Raw genomic sequence first — 22,257 nt, forward strand, 5'->3', positions numbered from 1 at the left:
CAGCTGTGGAGAACAAGGTGGCTGCCCCTGCTCCACCCCTCACTGCAGGCCTCCCTTATACTTTCCTACTTGGAGCTTATGGGAAGCCCTGCCCATGTGATGATGTAGGGGTTGGGTCCAGGCTTCATGGAAGGGGGCTAGTTTCAGAAGACTGCTTTGGGATTTGGAAAGGGATGAAGAGCTATATCAGAACAAATGAGTTTTAAAATTGGAGCAAATGGGCTCCAAGTAGTGTGAGATTGAAGCAAATGATTTCCTCCCAGGCTTGGAGTGGTGTTTCCCTTCAGAGAACTGTCTCCTCTCCTTTTTTTAAGCTTTGGGGGGGAAAAAAAAAGTATATTCTTTCAAGAGAAAACATCTGGCAGTAGTGTCTTCCCTGCTCCCCTGGTAGAAAATTCTTTAATTCTTAAGATCATAGTATTGAAAGACACATAGAGAATCAATACCCCGGCACTTCCAAGACTATGCTTGAGCAATCTTAGAGCGATTGTTCCAGTCTAGAAAAAGAGAATCCATAGTCACCCTTGCTCCTGTGGATGACAGAATTGATGGACTCAGTTAAAGAATGGAATGCTTCCTATGATGTAATCTAAACTTCTGCAGTTGAATCTCATCCTGTGAGATAGTGTTTAGGTTAGTGGTTACAGGTGTAGAGTGTGAAGCCTGACTGCCTGGGTAATTCTGGAAAAGTCGCTAAGATTCTCTCTGTGTCCCTATTGTCTTATCTATAAAATAAAGATAATAATAGTACCTACATCATAGGGCTCCTATGAGTAATAAATGAACCAGTGTATCTTGAAGTACTTAGAATAGTGCCTGGCACAAAGCAAACACTAGTAAGTATCATAATATCATCGATAGAAAGCTATTATAATAATATAGTATTAGGTATAGATATAAAGCTATTATTTTCTGTTCCTATTGTAATCAGGATCTAACCCTTAGACTACTTCAATACATGCTTCACACAGAAAGGCTGTGGAAATTAGGCTTCACGTCCAAAGAAAAAGAAGAATTGGAAGAAGAAGTCTCTTTCCCACCAGCATTGTAGTAGCTGGGATTTGGTGGAACATGTATTCTATCTGTATTAATTTGCTCTAGTTACTTTTCAGATAAATACGTGTGCGATTTGGTACTGAGAGAAGGCTAGAGGACCCCAGAGGGCAAGAGCCAACAGACAGGCAGAGGCTTTCTCCAGAGAGCAGCACTCGGGTTCATAAGAAAGGGTCCCTGCTCATTAAAGTCTTGGCTTTATCGATTTTAATGAGACATTTAAGGCTTTGCAAATTTTGAAGATTTGAAAAGGATGGAGGAAGAGGCAGCAGTACCATTCCACCTTTAAGCTGGTACAATAACACTTAGTTTACCTAATCGTCAATCATGATGATTGACTTGCTGGACAACTTGCCCTCCGCCCCCCCTTACCTGTGAAGAATTATACAGGCAATTTCTAAGTCAACCTAGCTTTAAAATAGTCTCTCTCCTCCCAAGCATGATGAAAAACAGCTCCTTTTTCGGGATTTTGTTTTCATACTCTTAATAGACAATTTTTAATTTTTAAGAATAAGGTGTGCCAGGCACGGTGGCTCACGCCTGTAATCCCAGCACTTTGGGAGACCAAGGCGGGCGGATCACGAGGTCAGGAGATCGAGACCATCCTGGCTAACACAGTGAAACCCCGTCTCTACTAAAAATAGAAAAAAAATAGCTGGGCATGGTGGTGAGCGCCTGTAGACCCAGCTACTTGGGAGTCTGAGGCAGGAAAATGGCGTGAATCCAGGAGGCGGAGCTTACAGTGAGCTGAGATTGTGCCACTGCATTCCAGCCTGGGCGACAGAGCGAGACTCCGTCTCAAAAAAAAAAAGGAATAAGGTGTTTGGGGAATTTGTTTCTTTTCAAACTAGGCTCTGAACCCAGCCCAGGGCACAGTTTCCGGAAAGAAGTTACCACCATTTGACAGTGTTCAGATATCAGTTGAATGACCAAGTTTCTGGGTGGTCAACAAACATGAATAACAGATTTTTTTTTTAGCCCCGCAAGCAGGAGAGCCGCACTTGGACATATATAACAGGTTTGCCAGCAGGAAATGTGAAAATGCAGTGATCCCTGGTTACACACATTACCTCTCTCCCCAATCTCTCTCCTAGATCTGCTTTTACTATGCATGTGGAAGCTGGGCACTCAGCGGTTCCCGAGGAGGGCCCCAAAGATCTTCGCTGTCCTCTCTGCCTCTATCACACCAAATACAAGCGCAACATGATTGACCACATCGTGCTGCACCGAGGTAACCTTTCTCACTTGGTTTTCTTGGATGCAGGGGGTGGGCAGGCAGCAGAGACGGCCTTCTAGGGATGCTGTCTCAGAGTGGCAGTAGCACCTGTGCCTTGTTCCTCACCTTATCTTCAGGCAAGAAACCATAGTGATAACCACAGTGACAGCCAACAGGGTAAAAACACCTTCCTGCTGGGTGTATTTCCTCCACCTGGAGGGAGGCAAAGGTGATGGATTCTGCAGTGAACATTTCTGTAGGGCTTCCCAGCATGGCGGATTTGTACATTGTGAAAATTCTGCCACCCACAGCCTTGCGTAGACTGCGTAGAAGGAATGAACAAGAAACAAAATGGGTGGGTGAAAGCAAATGTGAAATGTGAAGAGCTCTATGACTGTGAGAGATTCTTTCAAGAAGACCAAAATGATTTCCAAAGCAGAACGTGGAACTTCCCTTGAAATGGTTGGAGGGAGAGAGAATTCTTTAAGATAATGTATATTATGCATTCTAATAATAGTCTCTAGTATATATTCTAGTAATAATCAGAAAATCCATGGGCTTTGGATTTAAATTCTGGTTTTAGAGCCTACTGTGTTTAACCTCTCCATCCATTAAAAGAGATGATTGTACCTGTGAGATAATGGGTAAAGTGTCCAGTGGTTTTTCATAATGGATGCATAATGACTGTTCCATAAATGTTGGTTCCTGCTGATAAACAGTGATACTTCTTTTAAGTCCACTTCGGTCTTTCTTAGAGTTGCATTTACCCTTGGTCAATTAAAACATTGTTAAACAACAGGCTTCCTCTGCATTGGAAGGAAAAATGTGTTATGTAGAACCTGTTTTGTCCTGAAAAGATTCAAGCCACAGGTGGATAGAAAAAGATTAGTGGGGTGCTCATTGCCAGTCTTGATTGGTGTTTCTACTGATCTTTCCATCTACTTCATTCTTTCTCTCCATCCCTTCTTTTCATCCTCTTCCCTCCTATCTTCATTCCTTTGCTTCTGACCTTAGAAAGCCTTTCAATGTTTGTCACATAGACCTCAAAAGCAATGAGTGTCATCTGTTGTCTTGCTGAGATGTCACTCACTCTGAAATGCTGGGTATTTGGGAGCCATTTGCAACACACTTCACATTTTCCCTGAGCCATTGCCTTTGGCCAGTACATTTGTGACACACAAATGTCTGTGCAAACTCAGTGGAAGGCTGGACATTTAACACACACAGATTTCCCTCCTCCCCCTTGCACTCTAACGAGACATGAGATCGTTGCTGGCTAGGATGTCCACCTGCAAGCTGGGAGAAGCAGCATAGGAACATTTAGGCAGGAATTCTTGGCCCGAGTGGTCCCGCCTGGTGTTCCGCCTCAGTCACCTGGCTTCCGGTCCCCCAGCCCATGTGTTGTGGTGGCTCTGTGCCCTATCACAGCTTGGTAAGGGGCCATCAGCAGGGCTGCTGCCGAGCAAACAGACACGGTGAATCTTCACTTTCTGTGGTTGGTTCCTTTCTTTTCCCATATTGCTGCCTGGCAGGAACAGAGCTTTGATGCCTAACGAGCTCAATGACTTTCCCTCCCTGAGCTGAGAACACAAGAAGGGGGGAAGCAAAGAGAGATTAAACACTACAACCACAAATACTCCCATAATGTTCTACCCTCAACAAAGTGCCACTTACACCCACATTCACTTCATCTTCCAGCAACATTGTGAAGGATACGATTGCTCTATTCCCCTTGTACGCGTGTGAAACTTGAGATTGAGACAAACTATTTCTTTTATAATTTAATGTACTTATTTCCCATCTACTTCATTTCACAAAGGTTTTAAGAACCTTTGTCTGCAGAACTATAGGATTAAAAACAAATGAGGAAATTGGGGTAAATGCAAAATAAGAAGAAACTAATGGAAAGTTCACCTCTAAGTATGAAAAAGCTAGCTGAGAGTTTGGATACCCAGTGGATACTGTGAGGTGCCATACACTTGTTCACAGTGGGCTGCAGATTTGGCCCTGAGATTCCTTGCCTGCCATGGGAGAAAAGAAAACCACAGTAGCAACCAGATTTCAAGTGCTTGTTAGACTTTTTTGAAATGTTGTTCAGGAAATTTTCAGAAATTTGTCTGGCAGATTTTCCTGAAGGGGACAGTGTATAATGTAGTGTTTATTGTGCCCGCCATAAATACAATAGTAAGTTTTGCAGGGCCCGTGAGAGCTGGAATCACTCACCCACAGTCATCCAACTGGTAAGCAGTCAATCGCAGTCCTTTGATCCCATGTCTCATCACATTACCTGTCACTGGTTATTTGTGGTCTCTTCTGTTTACTTGTAAAGATCATTTTCAGAGTGCTTATCAAGGTCAGAAAACATCCATCTGAAATGAACATGAGCATTTGAGGATGAATAGTAATAATAACATTAACAATAATAACAACACTGGTTACTGTTGCCGGTTGCTTGCCTAGCAGGTACTGTACTAAGTGCTTTACAGTAGGTCATTTTATAGAATTCTCACAAAACCCTGTGTGGTGGATGACTGTTGTCCCCCATGATGAGGAAATAAATAGATTCAGAAAGGCTTACAAGTTGACGAACATGAAATCTCTAATAAGTAATCCAGCTGGGATTTAAACTCAGGCTTGTCTGACCCACAGCTCTTGCCTTTACCCACCAGGCATCACTCTCTCACGCTGAGAGAGGTAGTGTCACCCTATTGAGTGTTCTAGTAGCTGTGGCAGCTGGGTTCAAGGACAGAATTATCAGACAGGCTTGAGGTCACAGAGGAAGTCCATGGATCCACAGGCAGGACACAGCCGTGTCAACCATCTGTGTCCCAGCCTGGCTTTGGTGTCCATCTCTACTCAAAATGGCAGCTCAGTAGGAAGCTGACCTTAACAAGTTGAGAGACAGGGTTGGATGTCTGCCTTGCAATTTTGTATTGGGGCTGATCTCAAAGTAACAAGATGTGGCTCCTTCTGCAACTTTCCTCTTCCTGCTCTATCCATGACATCCTTGGTCTCTCAGGTGCACAGTACAAGATCTTTCTGAGGTCTTAGTTAATTAAAGTATGTGGGATGAAAAGCAAGAAAACCAACTTCTGAACTGGCCCAGAGACAGAGCTACTGCTGGCAAAAATAGAGTTTCCATTGCTTTTTGTCTGTATAAATTGATATATTTAAGTAGGGAGAGAATCTCCTTCGCTCATGGGAAATCTGAATGTGAACTAATCAGGAATTTATGTTGGCCACAGCAAAAGATAGTATGATGTTTACTCATGTGTTCAGCAAGCATTCATTATTTGCTTGTTACATAACACACTATGCTTGGTTCTTTGGGCAAAATGGGGAACATAAGATCCAGTACCCACTCTCCTCAGAGATGAGCATATGCATAGTATACACAAGACAGTGAGTGACGGGTACCTAGGAGGTTTATTTCTGTTTGTGGTAGAGAGGAGTGGCTTTCAAACTGATCTATGATAACATTTCAACAGGCAGAGAAGACTTAAGGCAGGGTGTATTAGTTTAAAAGGGCTATTGTAACAAGTGACCACCAACTGTGTGGATTAAAACAACAGAAATTTATTCTCTCACAGTTCTGGAAGCTAGAAATCTGAAATCAAGGTGTTGGCAGAGCTATGTTTCCTCTGAAGGCACAAGAGAAGGATCCTTCTTTGCCTTTTCCTAGCTTCTGATGGCTCCCGGGGTTCTTTGACACTACTTGGCTTATAGCTACATCATTCCCATCTTTGTTTCCATGTTCATAGAGCCTTCTTCCCTATGTGTATCTCTTTGTACCCTCTTTTCTTCTTATAACAACACCAGTCATTGGATTTAGGGCCCACCCTAATCTAGTGTGGCCTTAACTGATTGCATTTGCAAAGAACCTGTGTACCAATAAAGTCTCATTTTGAGGTTCCAGGTAGACTTAAGTTTATGGGGGATACTCTTCAACCCACTACACGAGGGAAGAGACAATTTAATAAACTACTCAGATCAGTGGAAGCAACATATATTTGCAGAATGGTATTAGACATTTCCAGTGTCCTGAAGAGAATAGGAAGCATACCAGAGAAGTACGTTCTGGCCAAAGTACGAAGTGCTTGGATACTAATATAGAAGTTGGAACTTTAGTCAGGAGACAGATGGGAAGCCAGGACAAATTCTGATCAGGTTACTGATGAGACGCTTATTGAATACTAATTTAGCAAAGGTTGAAGCAAAGGATTGGTAGACCCATCTCATTCAGGAAATAGGAACTTAGGTCAGATCAATATTTGGTGAGATTGACCATGATGTGATGAGTTTAACTAGGGAAAAATTAAGCCCTAAACTTCTGTTTCAAGGATGAAGTCAGTGGTAGGACTTTTGATAGGTTTTCATTCGTGCAACAGATATTTATTGAACACCCACTATATGCCAGCATATTTTGTTTTTGGCTTTTTGAAGGAGATTTTTAAATTATTTTTATGTACAGAAAACTGAACAGTATACATTTAACCCAGTTTAGTGGCAAGTTTTTTAGCCTCTGCCTTTTACAGCTTGGCAGTACAAGCCACAGATTTTGGACCAAGGACCTTGCCTCCACGGTGATGTGGGATCTCATCATATCTGTCATTGTAATTGGTCCTGATGGCTTCCACCAGCTTAGCCAAAGTGCCTTTGTCTTCCAAGTTAACATGTGTGAAGGCAACAGTAGTGCAGATCTCCCTGTGGACTAGACACCCCAATTTGTCCATCCCCTTGAAATACAGTAGGGGACTCCCTTCTTAGGACTCAGGGCAAGCAGGAAGACAGCCAGCTCCATGGGATCCACATCATGTGCAGTCACCATTGGTTGAGCTTTCTTGTTCTCTACCGAGCTGGTAAGAGTATTAACTCCTGCTGGAAGGACAGGTGGCCTCTTTGTGGGGACATTCCCTTTGCTGGCAGCTTTCTTCTCAACCCAGGCCAACAGTCTTCTTCTCTTGTTTTGTCTCTAGCCAGCTTAAGCAGTTGAGAGCTGTTAGGGGTCCAAGTCATGGGTGAACTGGTTAATCACGGGAGTCATTTGGAGCTGCTTCTAGGGTAGCCCTTTACTACTATAGCCAGAAGTAGTGGGAACATTTGACAAAGGGACTAACGTCCCTTTGGGGCGGGGGGTCCTGTCTTATGCCAACATTCTTAAGCTTTTTCTCAAACAGGGGATTCACCACCCTCTTGGCCTCCTGCTTTTTCATGACAGCAGGAGTCAAGGCCATCTTCTTCCCCTTGGCCTTTTTTTCTCTTGGCATCTTGGGCAGCTGGAGGAGACAGCTCTAGCATTGTTTCAAGCTGTAGGGATACAGCCATGAAGAGTCAGGCAAGGTTTCTGCACTGAAGGAATTTGAACTTGAATGAGAAGAGAGACAAAAAAACAGGTGAATAAATAGTTTTATGAGGGTATTCCTATTGAGTTGATCACCATTGAAAGCACAATGTTTCATGCATAGCTTTGCCCATATGTATGTATCTTGTACATCCATAGTGAGCCTTAAAAACTGGCCACAGATTTTAGGCATGAAACACAGTTTTGCTAAATACTTACTTTGTAATTTTGGAACCATGAAATCACTGCTATGGGTCTTTAATTGGCATATTAACTTAAAGTTTCTGTTTCCTAATATGTAGACAAATGCTGAATCTGAACCTTGCAAGTGGGAGCCTTGGGAACGGAGGTAGTCTCCCCTAACTTGTCTGATCAGTGTCACTTTTCTTGAGAATAAAGTTTACAGTGAAATTGCCAATCTTTAATTTTATTCAGTGAAATTACATGTTTCCTTTCAACTTCCCCAAATACCTTTGCCTGATAGAATTGGAGGTACGATTTCCAGTTCCTTCTAGCTTGAGGATGGCAGCCTGGCTAACATCAAAACCTCATACTTCCTACCAGGAACTGTTTTGCTTGTGTTTATGTGTATCTGTTTATGGCTACATTTTGGGATGATTGATAATTTAAAAATAATGTTATTTTCTTCATAGTTTTCTCTAATACTCAGACTTTGTCACTTCTTCGCTTTGGTGCAATGTGCATGCAAAGCTTTGGTGGAGTAAAGAACTTCAAATCTCATTGCTTCGTGTAGACTTGGCATGTTCTGGGAAGGAAACCCACCTGTGTTGTGGTGTGCCTTTCAGGAAGGATTTTTACTAGATGAATCTGGGCTCTGCAGTGGTGTGGTTTCTCGCCAATGTGAGCAGAAGTGAACCCTCTGTATTGCCACTGTGCAGAATTTTCCACTGACCTCCATGGAGGCTTGAAAGCATGCTATTCTCAGCTCTTGTTGCACCTTAGTACACATGTGCTTCAATGTGACATTACTCTCAGGCCCAGCCTCTTTGGTTTTATGTCCTGCTGTAGCACCAAGCATCTTTTGAGTAGGAGGAGATGAGAGACACAATCCATCTTGTAGTCGAACTGGTGAAGTCATAATATTTTTGCAGCCAGTGCTAGAAGCTGAGTCACAATGAGTGTGATTCAGGCCTTGAGTTTTCACCCAAGGTAATTTTGAGAGGTGTGAAGTCAAAAAGACCCACAGTTGTCACTGCCCCCATAGAAAAAACCCTAAGCACTGAGCTTCTGTAACCAAGGGAGAGCCCAGTCTATACCTGGAACCATTCCAGTTTTTAACTTTTATGTCCTTCGTTTGCCGCAAGAATGAATGACCTCATTCAGAAAACACTGTCAGTCGTTTGCCCACCTTTTAAAGTCTGTCTTTTTTTATTTTTATCTTGGTCATGTTAACCATGTTTTTAGAAAGGGGAAAAAGCTAACTTTTTTCTAAAATTAATATCTTAGTAAAAACTCACATAATGAAGAGATTTGGTAGACTGGCAATGTCTTAGTTTGGAAATGGGAAGTTCTAGATTTCAGATTAAGTTAAGCAGGGATTTGACCCTTACCTCAACTGTAGAAGGTGCTTGAAAGACATTCCGACATAAAGGGTTACCTTAGAAATCTGTAGCGTTTGCATTTTTTAAATATTATAAATGAAAAGCTTATAAGCACACACATACAGACTGGAGAGTTCTTATCAGGGGTGCAGGAGGAGGGCCCTGGCAGGGATCAGAAGACCTGTGTTCCTACGTCACAACTTTCTGCTGAACCAGAGGTGTAACTTTGAGGAAGTAGCTACATTGATTAGTTCTCAGTTTCCACATCAACAAACTGAAGAAAACAGAACTGACTTTGCAGGGTGTCATGCGAATAAAAAGTTAGAATGTCAAGAGCAGAACACCTAACGGTGCTTGAACCATTGTGAGCGCTGAATAGACTGCAGTGGCGTTCACATGAATAATTACTTGAACTTCAGAGTATGATTCTGACTGTTCATGACTTTGTGTAAAATTCACTTGGACACACATAGTGAAATTGGAAACTGCAAAGAAAACCAACCTAAGTGGTAGAGGAATTGAAAAGGAGACTCATAAAAAAAGTTTGAAAGAACTGATTATTAATTGTGGAGAAGTGAAGACTGGAGAGTCACTGAATGACTATCTTTGAGGCGTGCGGGACATCATTATATGAAAAATGATACCCGGCTGTTCTTCATCACTGCAGAGGTCAACAGAACCAAGGCAGGCAGGACAGGGCAAAGCCAAAGAATGAGAGTAGAAGCAGTAGAGATGATAACATATAAATCAGGAACAAAAATGTAGAGAGAGCAAAGGGGATGCAGTCCCAAGGAAGATGCCAGTAAAGTTCGTGTCAACACTTCCCACGAACTCCTAAGGTCTAAAGGCATGTCCCCAGCATGGGAGCAGTTCCCCCAGTTCAGCCTGCATGCCCCATCTCTTGCTGTTGACACCAGCTTGTTCATGGGTTCTGTCCATGAGTGCCTTACCCAGCGTAGTTGCAGGTAATGCCTGGCACTTTGCTTAGAGCAGTGATTCTCAACTGAGGTCAGTTTTGCCTCCCCAGAGTGTGTTAGTCTGCAGCATTTTTGGTTGTCACAACTGGAGAGAAAGGGGTGCTTTTGACACCTAGTGGGTAGAGGCCACAGTTATTGCTAAACATCCTACAATGCACAGGCTGGTTCCCCACAACAAGGAATTATCCTGTCCCAAAATCTCAATAACGCTACTTTTTAGAAACCCTGGGTTACAGGAATAGAATATCCTAGCATGAGCTCCTTAAGATTTACTAGTTTATGCCAAAGCATTTTTTTTCTCCGTTTACACCAAACCATACAACTGAATGGTTAGAGGACTTAAACAGTTGCTATTCTAAAAAAATGTGTGGATTACATTATAATCATGTGTTTCTTAGCTGTCTGCTATACTTGGGTTTAAAAATATTTATATTTCTAAGTAAGCAACTGATTCTTTGTATAGGGAAAATAACATGCATTAGAGCTCCAGGGAGTATGTTGCAGATACCACCTTCCACGCTTCCTCTGCCCAGCATTTCGCTGGCCGATTAATCGCTGCATTCAAGGACTCGCAAGGCAGTGACTGCCCTACAATCAGAGTGTTGTGGTTGAGACTAAGGCATGACATTGGGTGGGGAAGAAATTCCCTAGGGCCTGCACACTGGCCAACAACAAAGGGAGGACTCTGAAGAGTGAGTCGCATCGGCGCACAACGTACCAATGCCCTGGAAATGTTGCTATTCAGTGACTCTGGGAATAAATCATGCTTTCTTGACTTAATAATACATTGCTGTTTCTAAATAATATAAGTATATGTTGTGTGCGTCCATTTGTAAACTTTCTGAGTCTTCTGAAATCCAGACACAGCATGAAAACACACGCTATATTTGATTCTTGCATAAATAGCACAGATTTTAATTTTATCCCAGTTATGGATATCTGGCGTGTGCGCTGATACTCTGGGCAGACTGGTGTGAAATTTAATTTGAGCAGTTAAACACAAGGGTGAGAGAGTGCAAAATAAACAAGCACACACATTTCCAGCCCTACAGCATTTGGTATGTTAACGGGAAAAGCACCCAAATCCTCTCTCTCTTTTATTTTTTCCCTCTGACAATCAGATTACAGACTGTCTAAAAAGACACAAATCCTCCATGTCTCCTGCGCAACCCCACCCCCCCGCGATTGTTGCCTGCAGTCATTTCATTTGTGAGCTCTTCATAGTTGGAGTTGGAGTTTTAGTGAACGAAAGTGTACAGGTTTGCTTTCAGACTTAATATTAGATGAGAAATCACCTTAGTTTCAAAAGGAGGGAAGAGTCTCTGAGAATACCTTAGAAGGGGAAATGAGAATGGAATTGGAAATAGTGAGAAATAATAGATTTACAGTTAAGCAGACCTGGTTTCACATCTCTGCTTTGCCAAATGTCTATGACCTTTGGAGAGTTGCTTGAAGACTCTGTTACCCATGTGTACTTATTTGTAAAAATGAGAGTAACTCCAGGCTCCTGAAGTTGCTGATAGAAAGGTACCAGCACATGGGTGCCTGGTGAATGTCAGTTTCTTTCCCCCTTGAAAACATCTGTAAGTCCAGCCTCAGTTACACTTGCTGAGGAAGGAAGGCATGCTAATGGTTATTGTCAGTAATCGTTAATGTTGGTAAAAATTGCAGCTACTTCCATTCCTCCCCCTTGCCTTAATCACCTCCATTCAGGAATTAGCAAGCACCTACTAGCCCGCCCCACCTCTATTTGTAGGTCATTCTGGGTACTGAGTACACAAAGAAGCTTTTGGTCTTAAAAACACCCTCTCATTCCCGAGGAATATGTTGTTTGGGGGTTAGGGGAGGGGCAGTGTGCATGTATGTCAGTTCAAGGAACCGGATCCATGAGAAGCAGCAAGATTGGGTGAGTTTCTTCTTACATTCCAAAGAAAGAACATCTGCTTTGCCATCGGTAAAATTTCCCATCTTTCCATTCAATTTGTTTCCACAGAAGAGCGCGTCGTCCCCATTGAAGTTTGCCGGTCCAAACTGTCCAAATACTTGCAGGGAGTAGTTTTCCGCTGTGATAAGTGTACCTTCACCTGCTCCAGTGATGAGAGCCTCCAGCAACATATAGAAAAGCACAATGAACTGAAACCTTACAAATGCCAGCTCTGCTACTATGAGACCAAGCACACGGAGGAACTGGACAGCCACCTTCGGGATGAGCATAAGGTACTTACCAGGGCTTCCTGCTCCTGCCTCAGCACACTTGTGGGGAGGGGCCAAGGGGGATACGCCACTGCATTTAGTCACGCCCACTGTGTACCAGATGGAGATGTGAACTCAAAGAGCTTTCAAAGTGAGGTCTAGTGTCTTCTATTAGAAACATAAGGTCATTTTTAAAAATTGTGAAACACAGGTTGGGTGGGAGGGAAATCACCTGTCATTCTACCACACCAGTCCAAATGCTGAGCATTTCTGGTCTCTTTTCTAGACCAACTTTCATTTGTTCTATGTCACTGTGATTATACTATACATAAAACATTATACTTTGCATTTTTTAAAGCTTACTCTAAAAGAAGTATTTTGCTATGTTATTTGAAATGTTAATACATTTTAAATCACAAGGTTTGGCAGTTTCTATAAAGGACCAGATAGTAAATATTTTAGGCTTTGCAGGCCTAAAATGTAGTCTCAGTGTTAATTAAGAAAGCAGCCATGCAGGCGTATCACTTGAGTCCAGGAGTTCAAGACCAGCCTGGGCAACATGGCGAAACCCCATCTCTACAAAAAATACAAAAAATTAGCCAGGTATGGTGGTGTGCACCTGTGGTCCCAACTACTTCGGAGGTTGAGGAGGGAGGATCACTTGAGCCTGGGAAGTGGAGGTTGCAGTGACCTGAGATAGTGCCACTGCACTTGAGCGTGGGCGACAGAGTGAGACCCCGTCTGAAAAAAAAGAAAGAAAGAAAGCAGCCATAGACAATACATAAATGGGCCAATAAGGCTGTGTTCCAGTAAAAGTTTATTTACAAAAATAGGCAACAGGCTGTGGGCCCACAGTTGCCAACCCCTATTCTGATAGAATTACCTCTGTGTTTCTCAATCATGTAGGTGGTTTCCAATATTTTGCTAACTACAAAGATTTGTCAAGGCATTACCCAGTATGTCTGAACATTTATAAGGATTGTAAAATGTATGTTTTGAGGGGAAGGAGACTCGAGAATGAATACATTAGTACAGGACATAAAATGGAGGATTTGTGAAAAAAAAATCCTCTTCCAGAGGTTTGCCGATCAGAGGGTAGAAATCACACAGGACGACTTCCTCACTCTGTGCAGGGCTCATCTGGCATCTCATGAACTGAGATGATCATTTCTGGTTTTATGTATTGCCCAGAGTACAGGAGAAGCTATAATTAGTATTTGTTTAATGACAAGAGCCTATCAAAATGCTTTTTAATTAGCCAACAAGTCCAAAACATCTATTGAGTGTTTACTGAAGGCACAGGGAGAAGCACTTTTGATATTGTTTGCTTTTTCCTTGCTCCGTATCCTCATGAGTGGAAATATAGCCCTTCTTTTCTGGTCTTACAAACCCACGTTATAAAGAGTTTAGTCTGAATCATCTGCATCCACAGGTTAGAATTGTTCTGTGGGGTGTTGAGAGAGAAGGCTGAGCTTTGTCACCTGTCCACAATGGAACAGTTTAATGGTAACTTCTCTGCTTTGGAATGCATTTATTTTCCAATATGTCTGCCCGAAAAAATGAAGCAAAGAGGAAAAGCCTGATTTACCTCACTTAAAATTTTTCATATCCTTTCTTATTCAAACTTCCTGGGCATTTCTTCCCCAACCTCAAGGGTAAATTACTCATCTTTTTCAAACCAAGCTTTCTATAATTATTCACATGTATCTTATTTACATAACTACCTCAGACCTTTTTATTACAGTGTTTAAGCCTCTAGGCTGATATTTTCAGACAGAACAAATCCGGAAGAAGATTATTCTCTAGTTGTTGCACAATAGCTTGTAAATCACTGGGGAAATCCAGAAAATGTTAGAAACCGTAACAGACTTGGAACCAGAGGGTTCCTCAGCAGTGGGCGCAAGGCTGAGGCTATGAGGTACGGATCATGGAAATGAGTTGCTCAGGAACATACGGCCCAATTAAGAGCTTTTGAACCAAAAAGATCTGGATTTTAATCTTGTCTCCACCATTTGCTTCAGCAAGTTACTTAAATTTCTGGGTTTGTTTTCCAGTTTGTAAATGGGAATTGTTACACCTTTCTCAGAAGTTTTATAAGATTAAATGAAGTCCTGTATTTCCCCCACTTTGAGACCCAATACATTCCTTAGAATATTTGTTAATTGAATTGTGTTCAAATATAATAATAGTTGTACCTATCATAATGGCAGCTGTGTTCCTGAAGACCTAAAACATATTTACAAAATCACTAATTATACTTTGCATCTTAGACACAGTCTTTTTAAAAAATTATTTTTCTATGGAGTATTGGCATACAAGTAGAATTTGGTTACATGAGTATGTTCTTTAGTGGTGATTGGTGAGATTTTGGTGCACCCATCACCCCCACAGTATACACTGCACACTATTTATAGTCTTTTATCCCTTGCCCCCTTCCACCTTTCCTCCCAAGTCCCCAAAGTTCATTGTATTATTCTTATGCATTTTTGTCTTGATAGTGTAGCTCCCACATATCAGTGAGGACATACAATGTTTGGTTTTCCATCCCTGAAGTTACTTCACTTAGAATAATAGTCTACAATTTCATCCAGGTCGCTGCACATGCCGTTAATACAATCCTTTTTATGGCTGAGTAGTATTCCATCAGATAGATAGGTAGATAGGTAGGTAGGTAGGTAGGTAGGTAGGTAGGTAGGTAGATAGATAGATAGATAGATAGATAGATAGATAGATAGATAGATAATCACACTTTCTTTATCCACTCATTGACTGATGGGCATTTGGGTTGGTTCCATGATTTTGCAGTTGTGAGTTGTACTGCTATAAATATGCGTGTGCAAGTGTCTTTTTCGAATAATGACTTCTCCTCTGGGTAGATACCCAGTAGTGGAATTGCTGGATCAAATGGTAGTTCTACTTTTAGTTCTTCAAGGAATCTCCACACTGTTTTCCATAGTGGCTGTACTAGTTTATGCCCCACCAGCAGTGTAGAAGTGTTCCCTCTTCATTGCATCCATGCCAATATCTACTGTTTTTATTATTATTATTATTATTATGGCCATTTTTACAGAAGTAAGGTGGTATTGCATTGTGGATTCGATTTGCATTTCCCTGATCATTAGTGGTGTTGAGCATTTTCATATGTCTGTTGGCCATTTGTATCTCTTCTTTTGAGAACTGTCTATTCATGTCCTTAGCCCAATTTTTCACGAGATTGTTTTTTTCTTACTGATTTGGTTTATTTCACTGTAGATTCTGATATTAGTCCTTTGTCAGTTGTATAGATTGTGAAGATTTTCTCCCACTCTGTGGGTTGTCTGTTTACTCTGCTAACTATTCTTTGTGCCGTGCAAAAGATCTTTAATTAAGCCCCAACTATTTATCTTTGTATTTATTGCATTTGCTTTTGGGTTCTTGGTCATGAAGTCCTTGCCTAAGCCAGTGTCTAGAAGGGTTTTTCCAATGTTATCTTCTAGAATTTGTATAGTTTCAGGTCTTAGATTTAAGTCCTTAATCCATCTTGAGTTGATTTTTATATAAGGTGAGAGATGAGGATCCAGTTTCAGTCTCCTACCTGTGGCTAGCCAGTTATCCCGGCACCATTTGAAAAGGGTGTCCTTTCCCCACTTCATGTTTTGTTTGCTTTGCCGAAGATCAATTGGCTATAAGTATTTGGGTATATTCCTGGGTTCTCTGTTCTGTTCCATTGGTATATGTGCCTATTTTTATACCAGTACTATGCTGTTTTGGTGACTATGGCCTTATAGTACAGTTTGAAACCAAATAGTGTGATTGTAGTAGTCTGTTTTCACACTGCTGATAAAGACGTACCCGAGACTGGGCAATTTACAAAAGAAAGAGGTTTAATTGGACTTATAGTTCCAGGTGGCTGGGGAAGCCTCACAATCATGGCAGAAGGCAAGGAGGAGCAAGTCCTGTTTTACATGGATGGCGACAGGCAAAAAGAGGAGGAAGACACAAAAGCGGAAACCCCTGGTAAACCATTAGATCTCATGAGACTTATTCACTACCACGAGAACACTATGGGGAAAACTGCCCCCATGATTCAATTATCTCCCACCAGGCCCCTCCCACAACACATGGGAATTATGGGAGTACAATTCAAGATGAGATTTGGGTGGGGACACAGAGCTGAACCGTATCAGTGATGTCTCCAGAGTTATTATTTTTGCTTAGTCTTGCTTTTGCTATGTGAGCTCTTTTTTGGTTCCATTTGAACTTTAGAATTGTTTTTTCTAATTCTGTGAAGAATGACGGTGGTATTTTGATGCAGATTGCATTGAATTTGTAGATTGCTTTTGACAGTATGGTCATTTTCACAATGTTGATTCTACCTATCCATGAGCATGGGATATGTTTCCATTTGTGTCATCTATGATTTCTTTCAGCAGTGTTTTGTAGTTTTCCTTGTAGAAGTCTTTTGCCTCCTTTGTTAGGTATATTCCTAAGCTGTATATTTGCAGCTATTGTAAAAGGGGTTGAGTTCTTGATTTGATTCTCCACTGGTCACTGTTGATGTATAGAAGAACTACTGATTTGTGTACATTAATCTTGTATCTGGAAACTTTGCTGAATTCCTTTATCAGTTCTAGATTTCTGGAGGAGTCCTTAGGGTTTTTGAAGTAAATGATCATATCATCAGCAAACAACGACAGTTTGACTCCCTCTTTACCAATTTTGGATGACCTTTATTTCTTTCTCTTGTTTGATTGTTTTGGCAAGGACTTCCAGTACTATGTTGAAGAGGACTGGTGAGAGTGGGCATCCTTGTCTTGTTCCAGTTCTCAGAGGGAGAGCTTTCAACTTTTCCCCATTCAGTATTATGTTGGCTGTGGGTTTGTCATAGATGGCTTTTATTTCTTTAAAGTATGTCCCTTGTATGCCGATATTGCTGAGAGTTTTAATCATAAAGCAATGCTGGATATTATCGAATGCTTTTTCTGCATCTATTGAGATGATCATGTGATTTTTTGTTTTTAATTCTGTTTATGTGGTGTATCACATTTATTGACTCATGTATGTTAAACCATCCCTGCATCCCTGTTATGAAACCCACTTGATCATGGTGGATTATCTTTTTGATATGTCATTGAATTTGGTTAGCTAGTATTTTGTTAAGGATTTTAGTGTCTGTGTTCATGAGGGGCATCAGTCTGTAGTTTTCTTTTTTGGTTATGTCCTTTGCTGATTTTGGTATTAAGGTGACGCTGGCTTCCCAGAATGAATTAGGGAGGGTTCCCTCTTTCTCTGTCTTGTGGGATAGTGTCAAAAGGAATGGTACCAATTCTTTGAGTACCAATTCTGGTAGAATTCTGCTGTGAATCCATCTGGTCCTGGACTGTTTTTCTTGGTAATTTTTAAATTACCATTTCCATCTCTCTACTTGTTATTGGTCTGTTCAGGGTGTCTAATTCTTACTGATTTAGGCTAGAAGGGTTGTATTTTTCCAGGAATTTATCCATCTCTGCTAGGTTTTCTAGTTTATGTGTGTAAAGGTGTTCACAGTAGCCTTCAGTGATCTTTTGTATTTCTGTGGTGTCAGTTGTAATATCTGCCATTTCATTTCTTAATGAAGTTATTTGGATTTTCTCTCTTCTTTTCTTGGTTAATCTTGCTAATGGTCTATCAATTTTATTTACCTTTTCAAAGAACCAGCTTTTGTTTCATTTGTCTTTTGTATTGTTTTTTGTTTGCTTGTTTCAGTTTCATTTAGTTCTGCTCTAATCTTGGTAATTTCCTTTCTTCTGCTGGGTTCGGGTTTGGTTTGTTCTTATTTCTTTAGTTCCTGAGGTGTGACCTTAGAATGTCAGTTTGTGCTCTTTCAGTCTTTTTGATGTAGGTGTTTAGGGCTATGAACTTTCTTCTTAACACTGCCTGTGCTGTATCATAGAGGTTTTGATAGGTTATACCATTATTGTTGTTTAGTTTGAAGAATTTTTTAATTTTCATTTTGATTTCATTTTTGACCCAGTGCTCATTCAGGAGCAGGTTATTTAATTTCTGTGTATTTGCATAGTTTTGAAGGTTCCTTTTTGGAGTTCATTTCTGGTTTTATTCCACTCTGGTCTGAGAGACTGCTTGATACAATTTCAATTTTCTTAATTTATTGAGGCTCGTTCTATGGCCCGTCATAGTCTACCTTGGAGAAAGTTCCCTGCACTGTTGAATAGAAGTGTATTCTGTGGTTGTTGGATGGAATGTTCTGTGTATATCTGTTAAGTTCATTTTTTCCAAGGTATAGTTTAAATCCATTGTTTTTTTGTTGACTTTCTGTCTTGATGACCTGTCTAGTGCTGTCAGTGGAGTTTTGAAGTCTCCCACTATTATTGTGTTGCTGTCTGTCTCATTTCTTAGACACAGTCTTTAATGTAATATTTTCACTATGTCATATTATGTTCTTTAATTTTTTTCTCTTCCTCATGGTTGACCAGCTTATTAAGTCCAATGAGCACCTAATTGAGGCTAAAGAATTGCGACTTTCAGCATGCCTAATGATTCTCATGTTTGTCTCAATTGTTAGGTTTATGAGACTCATTACTGAGATAGCAATACTTTTTTTTCTCATTTTCTAATCTTTTTTCCCTACATGATGAGTACAAAATGCAATTTGAATTTTTGAATAATTCTCCAAGCACTATTTTCTATATAAAGATGGCAGTGCTATTGAAACTGAATTTTTGGCTGACAGCCAGTGGAATTACATGCTGGCTAAAAATGGTCATTTGTTAGGGGGAAAGATATACAAACACCTGATTTCAGGGTTCATGAGAGAGAAATGGGGTGTCAGTGTACAATGTACTAAACATAATTATGCTGACAATTCAAATATAAAAGTCAAGGACCATAAGGCTAAAACAAGAAATTAAAGGCATGAGAATTGGAAAGGAAGAAACACAACTTTTTATTTATAGACAATGTGATTTTTATAGATAGAAAATCCGCAGAATCTACAAGAAAAAAAAAAGCTACTAGAACGTGAATGAGCTTAGCAAGGTTGCAAGATATAAAATTAATATACAAAAATCAATTATGTTTCTGTATACTAGTAAGGGACAACCTGAAAATGAAATTTTAAGAAGATCAGTTTCATGTACACTAACATCAAAAAGAACAAAAGTCTTAAGAATACATTTAACATGAGAACTATACACTGAAAACTATAGTGCTGCTGAGAGGAATTTATAAAACTAAATTAATGCAATATATACCATGTTTATTAATTGGGAGACTCAATATTGGTAATTCTTTTCGTACTGATACACAGATTCAACATAATCTCTATCAAAATCCCAGTAGGCTTTTTGGGGGTGAAAGTGACAAACTGGCCCTAAAATTTATATGGAAATGCAAATGACCTAGAATAGCCTAGTGTGGAGAAACGACAAAATCAGAGGATTCACTCATCTTGATTTCAAAACTCACTATAAATTGACATAAGATAGATGCATAGATCAGTAGTGCAGAAGCAAAAGTTAAGAAATAAACCCTCACATATGTGATCAGTTGATTTTCATAAAAGGTGTTAAGGTAATAGGGAAAGGATTGTTTATTTTTTAATGGTGCTGAAACAATTGGATTTGTGTATGCAAATTATGTCCCTTGACCTTTACAGCACTCTCTACTCAAAAAAAAATAATAATAATCAAAATGAACCATAAGCTTAAATGTATGACTAAAACTATAAACCTTTCAGAAGAATAATAGATTATATCATCTTGGGTTAGGGAAAAAAAATTTATGTATGATGCAAAAGTTACGGACAACTGAAAGAAAAAAAGAAGACACCATTAAGAAAATGAAAAGGCAGGCAACAGACTAGAAGCAAATATTTGCAAAGTAATTACCTAACGAAGGGTTCTAACCAAAATATTTAAAGAAATCTTACAACTCAACCATAAGAAGATAAGCCACTCAGTTAAAAATGAGCACAAGATTTGAATAGACACCTTACCAAAGAAGGTAGATATACAAATGGAAAATAAGCACATGAAAAGATGTTCAACTTGATTCACCACTTGGAAAATATAAATTAAAACAATAATAAGATTCTACTCCCCAACCACTAGCTAGCATGGCTAAAATTAAGAAGGCTGATAGTATCAAAAGTGTTGGCAAGGATGTGGACAAACTGGAATCTCATACATTGCTGATTAGAATGTAAAATAGCATAGCCACTTTGGAGCAGTTTGGCATTTGTTTATAAACATACACTTGCCGTCTGACCTATCAATCCTACCTTCACATAAAGTGGATAAATAGATAAAATGTGGCGTATCCATGCAATGGAGTACTACTCAGCAATGAAAAAGAATGAGCTACTGATACATTTAACAGCATTGAGGAATCCAAAAAATGTTATGTGGATAGAAGCTAGACACAAAAGACTACGTATTTTATAATTCTTTTTTTATGAAATTTCTAGAAAAGGCAACATGATAGAGACAGGAAGCAGCTAAGAAGTTACTTGGGCCTGGAAGATGGGAGCAGGGATTGATTACAAAGGATATGAAGGAGCTTCTCAGAGTGATGAGCGTGTTCTTAAACTGGATTGTGGTGAGGGTTGCACAAATATATAAATTTACTAAAAATCATTGTTTACTTATAATAGATACATTTTATGGTAGGTAAATTATACCTCAATATCTAAAACGGATGCAAGTTTCCCATAACCCAACACACAGTAGGTCCTCAATAAATGCTAATTTCCTGTAGTCTTTTTATGATGTTCATCCTGAGAACAGCTATGTCAACAAGATACTCAGGATCCGGATTAATGTGGAATAGACTTAGCAATTGGTTCCAAATAGGGATTCACTTTTTTTCCCAGTAAAACAGTGCAGTGCTCATTATATTCTTCTACAAATAGCATTAGGTGATTTGTGTGGTAGGGAGAATCTATGGAATAAACTATAAGACACGTAGAATGTACTTTCAGTTAAAGGATTTCATTAAAAAGAACTGAACATTCAAAACTAGACTTCTGAATTCTGCCTGCAAAGGTTGTAAACCTCAGGAACATCTATAAAGATGTCAGACTATTATCATTCACACACTGGACAGAATCCTGGTACCAGCAAGAAAGGTCCTTAAAGTCAAATATACCATTCCTTCTAAGAAACAAAATCTCCAGTGCACTCGATTTAGGCTGCATGTTTATCCTCAGAAGCCAGAGTACAAAAGGGATAACCATCAGAACTCTCATTTTATAGGTGATAAACACAATCTTTCCTCCTGGATCTTTATCTTTGTTACTAGTGAGCAAGGCATCACTTGTAATCTCTTAGGATCTAAAGTAAACAGTGCAGGTTATTTGAAATTTTATTTTTTTATCCTTTGACTCCCTGTCTGTTTTTAATCTCAGTGGGTCCTCTAGAAGGTTGGCTAGTGTAGGCTCTCCCTCCACCCCTCTCCCCTTTACTTCCCTCTCCCTTCCTTCACTCCCTGCATTCTCTGTCCCCCAACATTCTCCCCTCCAACACATATAGTGAATTATTTATCAGTAATGCCCTTTATTAGCAATACTGTTGAAAGATGAAGACGTTTTATCTTTTTTGAGTCAGGGTCTTGCTCTGTTGCCCAGGCTGAGGTGCAATGGCGCAATCATAGCTCACTGCAGCTTCAAACTCCCAGGCTCAAGCAGTCCTCCCACCTTGACCTCCCAAAGTGCAGGAATTGCAGGTGTGAGCCACTGTGCCCAGCCTAAGACAACATCTTTAGGAACCTTAAAGTCATGAAGAAAAACAAACCTTGCATTTCTCACATTTAAAAAATACACATACTTTTTTTTAAAGAAAGTTTATATGCAATACCTTGTTAGTGTTCTTTATGATTCTGAAGTCTCTTTGCTAGTTTAAGGAACATAAAATATATTATCTCTAACTTGTTCTGCTCATA

At 40.1% G+C, this 22,257-nt stretch overlaps 1 protein-coding gene across 1 annotated transcript in view; it reads left to right on the top strand.

Moving 5' to 3' along the window:
* Window positions 1–22,257, top strand: part of ZNF462 (zinc finger protein 462) — a 153,591-nt gene that overhangs the window by 111,499 nt on the left and 19,835 nt on the right. The window contains 2 exon segments of the mRNA XM_031654382.1: window positions 2,148–2,284; window positions 12,143–12,366. Coding sequence (XP_031510242.1) covers window positions 2,148–2,284; window positions 12,143–12,366 — 361 coding nt within the window.

The sequence above is a fragment of the Papio anubis genome, chromosome 13 (assembly GCF_008728515.1).
Source record: "Papio anubis isolate 15944 chromosome 13, Panubis1.0, whole genome shotgun sequence".
Taxonomy (NCBI): Eukaryota; Metazoa; Chordata; class Mammalia; order Primates; family Cercopithecidae; genus Papio; species Papio anubis.